A 13,500-nucleotide genomic window follows, 5' to 3' on the forward strand; every position below is an offset into this window, starting at 1 on the left:
ACCTGCCTTAAACTGTGATTTTTGTTGACTCCACGTGCCTGTCTTTGAGTGGACCTCAAGGGTGTGCATGGGTCATGGAGCTAAGTGCCAAGTGTCCCACCTTTATCAACCTGCGCAGCAGTGATGTAACTCCTAAAGCACTTTAGGAGGAAAAGCCCATTGCTTGGACTGGTGTTTGTTTTGTTTAGATCCTTTGTTTCTGTTACAATCAGTTGTCATTGCTGCTTGATGAGTAAGTCTGCAAGTGCTTTTTGAGGCAAGTTGCAAATGTAATAGCAAATCTGTTTTTTTTTTTATGACAGGAACAGCTGGGATCCCAGAAGGCAGCGGCAGTTGTCTATGAGCTCTGCAGACAGTGCAGATGTCAAACACACCTTGGAGGAAGGAAAAAACTGGAGCGACTCAGTTGGTTTGTCCCGGTCAGTCCGGAAAGTGCAGGATTCACAGCAGCCTCCAAGGAAGATCAATGGCTGGAACTCTTCTTCTGAATACCAGGTAGTTTGAGTTCATGTGGGTGGCTTGTTCTGCTGAGCTAGGGGATGCGACATCGCTGTCCTTAAAAGACCTCCCAGACACTGTACTGAGAATGGCATGTTGATGAATTTCTCAATTCTTTGCTTATTTGTACTGCACTGCCACTAGCAAGAGAAAATTGAAGCTGGTCCCAAGCAGTGGGGTTGTCAGACAAAAAATGGAGATACTGAAGAAGATAGCAGTAACTCCTCACTTGAAAGGGGATTTGTGTGCGTGAGGACAGAGAAAGGTGACAGCTGGGAAGAGGGGATTTTTCTCATCATAGGATGCAGAGCTCAAGGTAGAGGATACATTTGAGTCATGCTTACTGAGAAATGTTTTTCCTTCGGCAGAAGCCCTCACAGGGAAGTGCTCTCAGACAGCAGTCCCTTGAAGATAAAGAAGAAAAAGTACCACTGAGACAGAAGTTTGTGCACTCTGAGATCTCTGAGGCTGTTGAACGAGCCAGGAAGCGACGGGAGGAGGAAGAGCGGCGAGCCAGGGAGGAGCGTCTGGCAGCCTGTGCTGCCAAGCTGAAGCAACTTGATCAGAAATGCAAACTGGCTCAGAAGAGTGGGGAGACCCAAAAACACACAGAGACTGAAGACCTGCGACCCCCAAACACAGAGAAAAGTGCCGTGCAAGAGAATGGTCACGCTTTCCGTAGAGGTACAGAAGCATTACCTGCCTTGTAAAAACTGGTTTTCTTTCTATTGTGCTGATTTTTTTTTTTTTTCCCCTTGAATTGTGAGGGAGCTCCTGGGAGAGGGAGCATTTGGGGATGGTGCCTAAGAGATGAGCTGCCTCACATATTTTATGGAGATTTTGGATTGATGATTAGGGTTCACTTGAGGGGAGAGGAGGAAAAAAAAAAAAGTAACCTAACTATTAAAACAAGCACAAACTTCTTTGGTTATTTTAACCATACTCAATTAGCTGTGCTATCAGAGACCTTGTTGGAATGGGCCTCCTAGACTTCTCATGGTTGGATGATGCTATTTGTGATGAGGCCTCTGATCACAAAATCATTTTATTGGGAAGTGCTGACAAATTTGAGTAGCAGCAGAGCAAATGGACTTTGTTCCACTGTGCTGAAGCAGAAGGTTGATAGCAGAGGGGGATCTCAAAATCTATCACTAAAACAAGAACTGTCAGGGCAGATCACAGACTGTGAGGTGCTACATGTGACTGTAATAAAGTTCAACCACATAACACAACCAGGGCGTGCCTGCAGTTTGGTATATTTTGCTCTGGTGATGAACACACAAGCTGTATCATGGGCAGGACTCATCGAGGCTTATTTTCCTCTCTCCAGCAACTCCTGAGCTTCACACACAGGATGTCTCTGGCTATCTGGAAGAGGAGACTCCTGCCCCAGCAGCACCCCAAAGCAGCAGTGAGGAGGAGCTCAGAGAAGCTCCATCCCCAGCACAGGAATTCAGCAAATACCAGAAGTCTCTTCCCCCACGATTCCAGAGGCAACAGCAGCAGGTAATAGGTGTGATACTCCTTCCCCACTTCTTTGGATCCCTGTATAACAGTTGTCTGCCTGATTTTCAGTGCCGTCAGTGTTAGGTAACCAACCGATCCTTGGGCTGGAAGGTGACAACTGCTGGTTCTCCTCCAGCATTTTTCCCTGTTCTTGATCACAGATGTTGACTGTGTAACATGCGTGAAAGGGCTCTCTACGTGGATTACATGATTTTTTTTGCCTTGTGCTGGAGCTGTTGTGCTAACAGCTTTCTGTGTCTGGGGAGAGGTGTGGGCGGGCCAGGTTTATCACTTGCCTGGGAGAAAAGTAGACGCTGCTGTCAGAAATGTCGACTTGTCTGGCACTGTTGTCTCTGCATCTCCTGACAGTGTGACATTTTAGGACTGTGTGGTGTGTAGCAGAGCTCTGGTTTGCAAATGCGTGCATATACTGAAAGCCAGAGACTTTCACCTTTCTGTGTCCAGGGTCAAAAAGCAGCAGTGGTTGTGTTGGTACTTAAAGATCCAGCAAAGTATCTAACACTTTTTGGCTGGTAGTAAACCTGGTGAACACCTGTTCTTGTTCCATGGCACAGGATAGAAGCTGGTGCTCTTCAGCACTGCTACAGTGACACGGTGCTGATTATGCAGGCTAAGGGGAAGGAGGCTGATTTATCTGGGGACCAGCCATTTGCTCTTGATATTATATTTGGTGTATGCTTACCCTGTTTGGTATGGGTAGCCTTTCACCTGCCAGGGTCAAACTGCTTAAGTTGACAGGTGATTTGAACTTTGCTTCCAGACTGAATGTGAATGGTATAAAGTGTTATGCTTCTTGTTCCACTTCCTCGTGCCTTTGCAGAGGGAGGTGATTTCTTTTTACATCTGCTCTAATTTTCTACTTGACTTTTTTTTTTTTTTTTTTTCCTGTGAGGCTCTTGTTGATCATTATTTTCTTTCTATCACAAGTATGTGTTTGTTTCTGTTTTGTTTCATTGACAGTTCTTTCTGGGCACTGAGAAACCAGTCTGAATGGCTTCATGTGACTTATCTCTTTCTCAGCTTTACAGTACTTTATATGTCATGTGTGCTGTCCTGCTCTCCCTGCTGCAGCGAGCCTCTCTCAGGGCAGCAGCAGTACTCAGGCTTGTGATAACACAGAATTAATTGTCAATCTTGATAGAATAACCATTTGCAGCAGTGTTGATAATATCATATTTCAAACCTTAGCGAAGAGGTGAAGATTTGACTTTTGCTTTGAAGCTTAATTACTCTCATGGCTATTCCCTGTGACATTTTCATGAATCAAATATGCAGCAGCAAATGTTGCTGGTGTTACTCTTTTTAAGAGATGCTCTGAAGCTGAAATAATTGGATGTCTTTGCTGTTGCACTGCTAATACCTCAGGTCATTGTTACTGGAAGAACATTAAATTTTCATTGTATTTTCTCCCACTCTTTGTGCTGTTAGTATGTATGAGGCAGTTCATATTTTGGGTGGTTTGCATTGCTGCTTTTGTGACAGTGGTTTCATGAAAGGAAAAAAGTTAATGTTATCAGTGCTTTTATGAAATACTTTACCCAGGATCCTGGAAGAGTAGGAACTTAATTTTTGTGTTTATCTTATTTTTCTCTCCAGCCATAATGACTTTCAGCTTCAGATATAAGTTTGCCTCTTGCTCTGTATTGGGGATTGCCTTTTTTGTAAACAATTACTGTATTGGATACTGTAAGCTCAGTAAGGAAAGCGTGGTGACAAGCCTGACAAGTAAACAGGTGTATTTCCTGTTAATTAGAGCTGTTTATATTTTGAAAACTTTCTTCAGTACACAGAGTTCCTTTCAAATGCAGGTTCTTCTTGGACCTTAGGCAGTAGTTAAACGTTGAGTCAAATTAACATCATAACACTCCTCATCTAAAGGAAGGTAAACTGGCCGCATGGGAAATGGAAAACAACCCAGGGGTGTCAGTCCATCTCCAGAGGATGCACAGGAAATACTGTGAAATATTAACAGCTCTCCTAATTGAACTTAGAATGTTCTTATCTAATGTGTTTGGCTAACATGAATAGGACTATTATGCACACACACTAAATAACTTACAGTGGCATTTCCTTCAAGGAGCAACGCCTTCTGAAGTATTTACTTCAGTAATGATGTTTGACAGGAAACTGTCCTATATCTTATGGAAATGCTGAGAAAAATATGAACTCCTGTCTTGAAGCTGATCTCTTCCATTTGACTATGCAGGGCTCATAGTGATAACCTGATCTCTTGGCTGCATTTATTATGTCCTAGGTAGTTTAAGAAAAACAGCACTTGCTGCATTTTCAGTTTGTGGTGAATTGCCTGTAACTGCTCTACCTTCCTCTCTGAATTGTTTTTGAGCCTCTTACACAATGAATGCATTTTCTTTGGTCTGGTCAGGTTGCAGGTGTGGTTTCTTGCACCATGACAGTTGATATCAAACGGCCCATTCTTCTTCCCTACAGGAGCAGCTGTACAAGATGCAGCACTGGCAGCAGCAGCAAGTCTATCCTCCCCCATCTCATTCCCATCGAACGTTCTACCCACCACACCCCCAGATGCTTGGCTTCGACCCTCGCTGGATGATGATGCCCTCTTACATGGACCCTCGCATGGCTCAGAGTCGCACTCCTGTGGATTTCTACCCTTCAGCCCTTCACCCTTCAGGTGAAATATTCTTAGTGTTTCCCTTTATCATAGCAGTTGACTTGGTCCAGTGTCTGGAAAGCTGCTCTCAGACCTAAGACTTTGGGAACTGGTTTTCCAGATTTTAGAATGTGAGGATCGTGTAACAGTCTTAAAGCTTCTGCAAGTGCCCAGGTGCTCTGCGTCCTCAGGACTGGTATTTCAGGTGGTTTCTGGTCATGGGGGAGGATGACCTGTTGAGGTAGTTGTGGCTCTCTTCACGTGCTGTGCTTCATCTGTCTCATCTCAGCCCAGACTTCTTATCCTGTCTGGCTGGCTGCAGTAAACCTCCAGGGATAAGAAAGTCAGTTGCGATGAGGACTACTGGTGAAACAAAGGAAGTTAGAAGGGAGAGCGTGTTGCCTGTCCATCTCCTGCACTGCACTGGGATATCTTCCTTAGCAGCTGTGGAGCCGTAGAAGGTATAAAGGTAGATCTTCCCCTTTAGAAGAGGAGGATCAGTTTGGGAATGATTGCCAAATGTAGTGGGAAAATCTGTAGTTCTGGGAAGGTGCTAGAAGCACAGAGCTTATCTTGCTAGTGATCTTCAGAGATATGAATATAAACACTAGGGTGTATAAATTACTCCCTTGAGTCTGTGTCTTGTTTTCATGCACCTGCTTACTGCCAAGAATGTGATGCTGTGTAGTGAGCAAGCTGGTTTCTGAAAGCTGTGTCACTTGCTATGTCATTCCAGGTATATTTCCCAGTTGTGTATATCCAAGTGCAGGCTTCTCTCTGCAGAAAGGTTTCCATGGCTGCAGTCACCTGCAGTCCAGGAGGAAGGGGAAGAATCAAGCTAGCGTTAGATTGTTAATTCTTCCTGACAGTGAGACTGTAGTGTTAACAATACAAACTCTGTCATGACCAGGAATTATGAAGCCCATGATTCAGCAGGAATCCATCGGTGGGAACAGCTGTCGATCTGAAGATCAGAACTGTCAGGCAGGTCAGGTGGAAAGGAAGGCTGCTCCCATGGACCCTATGCCAGTATGGGGCCAGGAGAGCTATGCATCTCTGCAGAGCAAAGGGTACTCCCTGTCGCATCAAAAGCAGTCTGACAACATGACCATGGAGGGGCTGCATGCCAGGTGAGTGCAGATCTCCCCCATCCTCACATGTGCTATGGTGGGAGGCCATACTGTCACAAGAGGCCATTTCATACTGAAAAGCAGGCTTAGAGTTAACCTAAAAGATGTCAAACAGGCCAGGGTGCTGATCTGGTGGCACCTTATGTTGCTGAGTTTTTATGTTGTGAAGATGTTTACAGGCTGACTTAACTCAGTTTTTCTGGCTGATGTTAGTCCAGACTGACCAGCTTGGAACTTTGTGGGGCTGCCTGTTCAGTAGAAGTTGCTTGTCATTTACATGGATAGGTACTAAAAATGGTGAGTCAGAAATTCTTGTCATTTCTAGTTTGTCTCCTAATTCTAATGGACTTCTGAATTCAGTTACTTGCTGAGGGCTGCATTTCCCTTTATTTCTTAAGTTTGCTGCCCATCATAGGAACTGCTTTCTTTATCATCCGTTGATTTGACAAACCAGATAGTACAGCCTGGGGCCATACCAGAATGCAGGGCAGATCTGCTACTTAAAGGCTCATTGTCTCATGATGTAGAACAAAACCTAATTTATTTTTTTGTACCTCTTGTGCTCAGCTTGGGCCCTTGGGTGCATGCTGTGCTTTGCATTAACTGACTGTTTTATGTTTGTTGTTTCCTTCATAGAAATGGCAGTTCTTACTCTTCCTCTCCTGGAAGGCCAGAGAATCTGAATGCTCAGCGAGATCTCTTTGAGGAAAGAGGGGAGGAATACTTGAATGCTTTTGACAAGAAGGCCCAAGGAGACTTTGACAGCTGCCTGTCTTCTCAGAGGCTAGGCCAAGATCTCTTATTTCAACATCAGGAGAGTGTGCAGGAAACATGTCCTTCCAGCAACCGCCATGCAAACTTGAGATGTTCACCTCTAGAGCCTGATTTTATCCAAGCAGAGAAGAAATCTGAATATAATGGCTGGGATATCAGCCACCATCAGAAACCTTCAGAGACTGCAGCGGAGGTTACTGAAGAAGTTCCCAGAAATGAGCAGTCATTCACTGCTGACCCGTGGAAGAAAGAAGGAGCTAATTCCAAACAGCCTGCTGAAGAGACAGCAGAGTGGGCCCCTGAAAACCGAAGCACAGGTGCTCAACAGCAGGAGCAAATTGGGAGGACACGGCGATCTGGCCCAATCAAAAAGCCAGTCCTGAAAGCCCTGAAGGTGGAGGAGAAGGAAAAAGAGATGGAGAAGGTCAAACTGGAGGGAGAGGACACCTCACGCCATCTGAAGGAGAAGGTGGCTGTTCAGAAAGTGGAAACCGAATCAGACGATTCTGCGGCCTTACTGAACTCCGCACGTTACCTGTTGGATGACAAAGGCTCTTCCCAAGCCAGCCTTGCCCGAGAGGCTGAGAAGTCACAAGAAGACGAGGAGGAGGAGGAGGAGGAAGATAAACCAGAAAGAACCTGGGAGAACAAGCTCTCCAGAGAGTCCAGTGATCTTCCTCCCACAAAGAGAAATAACTGGATCTTCATTGATGAAGAACAAGCCTTTGGTGGAAGAGGTCAAGGGCGTGGGCGAGGGAGAGGTTTCAGAGAATTCACTTTTAGGGGGCGAGGCGCTGTTGTGAGCAGTCGGGGAGTCTATAACAACCAGCGGAGCAGCCGAGGGCGAGGGCTCCGGGAGTTCAACCAGCCAGAGGACTTCCCCAGGGGCAAGCCAAGGAGACGGATTGCAAGTGAGACGCATAGTGAAGGGTCAGAATATGAGGAACTCCCCAAACGTCGCCGTCAGAGGGGCTCAGAGAACAGCAATGATGGCTCTGTGCTGGACAGAGAGGACAGTGATTCGAAGAAGGGAGACTTCAAAGAGTCTTGGAGGTCCAACAAAATCTATTCAGATGATCACACCAGTCTTGACCCTAAGATGAGGGCCCCAAGAGCTTTTGGGAGGTCACTGCCACCAAGGCTAAGCAATTCTGGCTATGGGCGAAGAGGTTTCATGGGCAAGGAGCCAACACAGTGGCAAGGCAGGAGTGGGGGAGCGGGGTGGCAGGAGTACAGCCACAGCTCTCCATCAGATGCTTTTGGGAGCCGCCAACAGTCTGACAGAGACTACGTTCAGGATTCTTACAAACACGTGGATTCTTTCTCTAGCCGGGTTTTTGATGAGAGCCATCTGGATGACAAGAGGCACTTCTTCCAGGAGGATTACTTAGCAGATCAGGAGAACATAGAGAACAGGCCATTCAGGAGGCGGCGTCCCCCTCGTCAAGACAAGCCTCCACGCTTCAGGCGCCTCCGGCAAGAACGAGAATCGGTTGGTCAGTGGAACCCTGATGAGGGAGGCCCCAACCTGCTGCCCAGCCAGTGGCCAGGACGGCCCAAGCTGAGCACCACAGAGAAGAGCAGCATCTCAGGCAGGCGGTCTCCTGAGCTATCCTACCAAAACTCCTCAGACCATGCCAACGAGGAGTGGGAGACAGCATCTGAAAGCAGTGACTTCAGTGAGCGTCGAGAGAGGCGAGATGGAGTTTCAGAGAGTGAGGGCCAGCTGGAGAGTGGCCTCGGGAGTGGCGGCTTGGGAGAGAAGAGAGAACTAGCAAAGAGGAGCTTCTCAAGCCAGAGGCCACTGGTGGACAGGCAGAACCGCAAGGCTGAGCCAGCAGGATATGTGGAGCAGTCTGTCAGGACTGTAGGAGCAACTTCTCGATATGAGAGCCAGCAGAGTGGAGCACTCATAAAAAGTAAAAGGTAAAGTTGCTTTCTCATGTGCGAATGTCTGTCATCTGGTATGTGGACAACAGGTCCGTGGAGAAGGGCTGGCCTGTGAGTGGGGGGCTGTTGCCTGTATCTCTTTCAGTCTAATGCGGGTGATTTCCAGCCCTACTTATTTATTCAAGCTTAATGTGTATATATTTGCCTGAGCAAATATTTTCTTAGACCTTAGCAGGGTCTAAGAGTGGTAAGGCAGTGCTGTGTGTTTCTAAGATGACAGGAGGAGTTCCTCCTGTGTGTACTGTAAGGTAACTCTTGACACTAAAGATTTAAGTATTTTCTCCAAAGTGTCTTCTGAAGAATCTCATGATTCACCAGCACTGAGTAGAGGATGCTGAGTTAGCTGTACCTTGCTTCTGAGCTGCTTTGATGGCTGCTTTTTTAATGTTCTTTAATAAGAGGAGGAGATAGAGCTTCTTGTGAAGCTTCATCATACTGAGCTTAAAATGCTGATAAATAGGCAACTTGTTCTTTGTGATCTGCCATCTTGTAACCTATCTCTACCAGCTCTTGAGAAACAGGGAAAGAAAGTGGGACAAAATGATTTTTTTATTTTCATTTTTATTTTTTATTATTTTTTGGGGGGGGGGCGGGGGCTCAGTATTGCTGTCTTCCCTCCATCTGCCTCCCTTCCTCTCGCTTTATACTTGACCAGGAATGTGTACCAATTGCAGAGAAGAACAGGGGAGCTAGTTCTTGTTCATAGGAGGGTATGAGACACTGATTCAGAAGCACAAAGCCTCCCTGGAGGGACAAGCTAGGATATTGGCTTTGTTGCAGGAGCAGCCTGTTGGTTGACTCATGAGTTCAGGTATTGTTCTGTTTCCAACCCACTTACCTGGTAGTCTTATAATGGACTGTGTGCTCACAATTAATGTCGTCTTCTATTGAGCAAACAGTGGGGAAGGATGAGGTGTGATTAGAAACCTGGTAAGGAAAATACAACCCGTGTGGTTTTTTTTCTTGCTACTTTTTATCTTCTAGGGACAAACCTGATTCCTTTCTCTTCTTACCTTGTAGATCTACTGAAGAAGGAGGAGGCCTTGGCAACACCAGTGGTGGGAGCAGCCACTCCATTTACAGCCTGGATAGAGCCTCTCTTGCTAACTCAGAGAGTGCTGAAGGGCCGGGTAAAAAGTCAGAGAAGGAGCCAAAGTCCACTGTGCAGAGAGCAAGCGAAAAGGGAGAGACATTGTCACAATTTGAACTGAATTATGGAAGTGAGTAGTGTTGTCTCTTTTTGTTTTAACCTTTAACAGACTGTGGCTTGCTTCAAGCCTGGCTAGTTCAACCCGCTGTAACTTTAAATATCAAGTTAGATTTGCTTGAGCAAGAACATTCCAGAGTTTCTAAGTAGGAGCGTCGTGGAAGGCAAATAAAATTAAAACCCAAACTTTCAGCCAGATCTGGCTCAGCCTCTTAGATGTTTCTGCCACAGAAAGTTTGGTTCTAGAGAGAAATGAGGCTGTTCTGTGTTTTGATCTACAATATTACATTTCAAGCCCCAAAATCTTTTCACAGCACGAGGGAAAAGAGCATCTAAAGTGGAGAATCTGGATTCTGACCTTCTGGCAAGCAGGCAAGAAATATGTAGCTCTGAAAATATTGGCATTAATAGTATCAGAATGTTCTGAGTTGGAAGGGGCCCATGAGGACCATAGAATCCAACTCCTGGGTCCACACAAGATCACTCACTCCTCTTTGCTTTTTTGCTGTTAGTGGAACTGAAGCTTTATGCCCAAAGTTCATGGATGTTTTCTAAAGGCAGTTGTGCCTACTTTGTCCTGGAGAGGTGTGAGATTTGTTTCCATTGATAATACACCTGAAGTGACCTGATTTAACATGTTTCCAAACAGCCTCAGCTGGAGCGTGCTCACCGTGAGACAAAGGAGAGCAAAGTCTTGGAGGGTAACATGACTAGCTGATGTCAAGAGGCGACTGTGGCTTAGTTTTCAAAGCATAGCTGCAGTGCTGCTGACTAAACCTGCTTATTTGTTTGTAGCAAGTGGGTCCTATTTAGAATGTCCTCTAAATGAGAGCAATTACAAAGCTTCATATGCGTACACTTCTTTTTTTTTTTTTTTAACCCATATGCACTTTATTTAGGTACCATCATTGATAATCGGGCACCAAACGCAGCAGAAGAGAATGAAGTGGGATCTATGGCGGGTGAAGGCTTCATTGAAGTTCTTACTAAAAAACAACGTCGTTTGCTGGAAGAGGAGAGAAGAAAGAAGGAGCAGGCTGCTCAGGTAAGGAGTAGGAGGTAGAAAAAATCTGAACTGACATGTTTTTTAAACTGTTGTCACAGGAATAAGTCCCTGGAAAGCATTTGTGTAAGTGGAAAAATACACAGTTGTCCAAAGTAGGATTTATACTGTGTTAGGCTCTAGCTTCTGATCTGGTTTCATGGAGTGAAGAAGAGGAATTAAACAAAGCAAGTCTGATTATACTGACAATTCTGCTTTGCTTGAGCTGCAACTGTCCCTAAAGCTGGGGGAAAAAAAAAGTCACAGCATTTTTTCACTTGTGAAACACAACTCTTACATGAGTTAGGGGCTTTTCATGGTTGGATTTGATGATCTCTAGAGGTCCATCCCAACTCCTACAACTCTGTGATTCTGTGTGTCGTTGGCACTTTGAAATCCTGGATTAAACCTGCCAGGAACAGGCTTTATTAATCCAGATCAGTGATGTGTCTAACAGCCTGTGCTTTTTCTATCTCAGGCACCAGCTAAGGCCCGTGTTCTTCAATCTCGCATTCCTCCTCGATTTGCTAAGAAGCAGAACAGCTTGTGCTTGGAGCAAAGTGATGTAACTGTGTCTGGAAACAGCCTGGGCACCGAAATCTGGGAGAGCAACAGCCCAGGTAAGTTTGGGAGTATTTGGTTTGGAGTGTTTCACAGAAGCAGGGTGTACATACTTAAGAGGAGACAACTTTCTTTCATTCATAGTGAATCATAGACTCACTAAGGTGATACCTCCAGTATCATCTGATCCAATCATCCACCTAAAACCAATATTTCCCCAATAAACAATATTCCTTGGTACAACATGTAAACATTTGTTGTACACCTTCGGGGATGGTGACTCTACCACCTCACTAGGCAGCCCATTCCAGCATGCCTGACCACTTCTGAGAATAAATTTTTCCTCATATCCAACCTGAACCTCTCCTGGTGCAACTTGAGACCATTCCTCTAGTCCTGTTGCTAGTTACATGGGAGCAGAGGTCAGCCCCTACCTCACCACAACCTCCTTTCAGGTAGTTGTAGAAAGCTGTAAGGTCTCCCCTGAGACTCCTTCAAATTAAACAATTCCAGTTTCCTCAGTTGCTGTTCCTTGTAAACCAAACCACTCACCAGCTTTGTTGCCCTTCTGTGGTGGTGCTCCAGGGCCTTGGTGTCTGTATGGTAGTGAGAGGCCGAAAACTGAACAGAGTACTTGAGGTGCAGCCTCACCAGAACTGAGTACAGGGAAGCAATCACCTCCATGTTCTTGTCTGTTCAAAACTGTACCGTTAAGCTACCCATCTCCTGTTGCTGGCCATATCAGTCTCCCAATCTGTTTCCTGGGCCTTTTTGTAAGATTAAGGTCCTAGCGTTTTCTAGGCTTGTTGGCCTCTGATCTACTACAGCTGCCTTCTTATTTTGCTTCTATCTTATCCTTTAGCACTTAATAGCTAGTGCCTTCCTTGTTACCCTGTCTCTCCTATTGTTCTCACATTCCTGAAGAATTTCTTTCCTCCTGTCTGTCCTCAACTCTCTGCAGCCTATCTTCTCTGCCCATCCCAGCTGATAGGGGAGCAATAACTTTTTGAGGTAGTGAAAATATCCTTCTTAAACCTGAAAATGAAACGTTTATTGAGCAACGTGCACAGTGCACAAGATGTGCTTGCAGTTCTATTCAAAGCAACTGAACTCTACCCCTGCGTTTTCTTCCAGCTCTTTCAGTTCAGTCTCCTGGAAGCGATTCCTGGAGCAAGCCTGTGAATACCTTCAATGGTACTGAATCTAGTTCCACTGAGGTAAGTGGCAACTCGTGCCATTCAGGTATCGTGTGTGTAAAACTTTAACATAGATGGCTTATGCTTCTCATTGCTCCATCTGTGCTTAGTGACCGTCAGCTCTGCTTGTGCAATTCTGAACTCTGCAGTTCTGATTTGAGCTTCATGCTGCTCTAACCTAGAGGGCCAAGTGTTGCTTAGAGTAAGATGTGGGTGTAAGTCTGCAGTAACTGTCCGGTAGGTGTATTCTAGGGTTGTGCTCCTAACTGGAAGCGATCCCTGTTGTCCAGGAAGGTGAAATACTGTAGATAATGGTTTTTTTTATGCCTCATTCCTGTGAGCAGTGTGTAGCTGTAGTCTTAATGCAGGGATGGCAGAGGAAGTTTCAGAATGTTTCACCTGTGGAGGCCAGAGTTCAAGTCTGGTTTGGTTCACAAGAAACAAAAGTTCGGCAGTCTTAGCCTACTTGCCATGTGTGCTGCTTTCACCTTATTCTGAAGCCACAGTAGGATTAATACCTTGGTTAGCCTGTCTCAGGGTTGTGTGGCAGTGAAGCAGTAGCCAAGGGAATGCTGCAGGTCAAGACCAACTCCTCTGAAGTTAACCAAGAATGTGGTTTCAAAAGGGGACATGGTCTTGCTGTTTTCTGGGGTATTTTTCCTCCTTTGTGGATTTGGGTCAAAGTCCGGGGCTTTAACGCATTTCGTGCTTTGCATAGCAGGGTTTTAAAGGCAGCCAGGGGGATAGTGGCATTGACTTGAGTGCGGAGTCTCGGGAATCCTCCGCGACCTCCTCTCAGCGCAGTTCTCCATATGGCACCCTCAAACCAGAGGAGATGAATGGGGCTGGCCTGGTGGACCCAAAGCCTGACTGCCAGAAGGAGCAAGTGCAGAAGCAATCTGATAAAAAGGTAATCTGGATTTGCAGCCAAGCCAGAGCACATAGTGAGAGAACTTGTGAAGTGGTTCTTTTGTTCTTAATAGCAC

The 13,500-nt window shown here is 45.7% G+C and overlaps 1 protein-coding gene across 10 annotated transcripts in view; it reads left to right on the forward strand.

Annotated features, from left to right (window-relative positions):
- Positions 1 to 13,500, forward strand: part of PRRC2B (proline rich coiled-coil 2B) — a 48,038-nt gene that overhangs the window by 20,822 nt on the left and 13,716 nt on the right. For 7 of the 10 annotated variants that reach the window (XR_014887274.1, XR_014887275.1, XR_014887276.1 and 4 more), the window contains exons 11-21: positions 303 to 495; positions 867 to 1,182; positions 1,829 to 2,004; positions 4,474 to 4,675; positions 5,565 to 5,784; positions 6,421 to 8,484; positions 9,529 to 9,728; positions 10,615 to 10,760; positions 11,236 to 11,377; positions 12,453 to 12,535; positions 13,233 to 13,424. Coding sequence is in view for 7 of the 10 variants with exons in the window: in XM_085239264.1 (XP_085095390.1) it covers positions 303 to 495; positions 867 to 1,182; positions 1,829 to 2,004; positions 4,474 to 4,675; positions 5,565 to 5,784; positions 6,421 to 8,484; positions 9,529 to 9,728; positions 10,615 to 10,760; positions 11,236 to 11,377; positions 12,453 to 12,535; positions 13,233 to 13,424 (3,934 nt within the window). In the remaining 3 variants the exon portion in view is untranslated. The remainder of the gene's footprint in view (positions 1 to 302; positions 496 to 866; positions 1,183 to 1,828; positions 2,005 to 4,473; positions 4,676 to 5,564; positions 5,785 to 6,420; positions 8,485 to 9,528; positions 9,729 to 10,614; positions 10,761 to 11,235; positions 11,378 to 12,452; positions 12,536 to 13,232; positions 13,425 to 13,500) is intronic. The other 3 variants (XM_085239263.1, XM_085239265.1, XM_085239266.1) reach the window with 2 other exon arrangements.

The sequence above is a fragment of the Meleagris gallopavo genome, chromosome 19 (assembly GCF_905368555.1).
Source record: "Meleagris gallopavo chromosome 19, MGAL_WU_HG_1.1, whole genome shotgun sequence".
In the NCBI taxonomy this organism is placed as follows: Eukaryota; Metazoa; Chordata; class Aves; order Galliformes; family Phasianidae; genus Meleagris; species Meleagris gallopavo.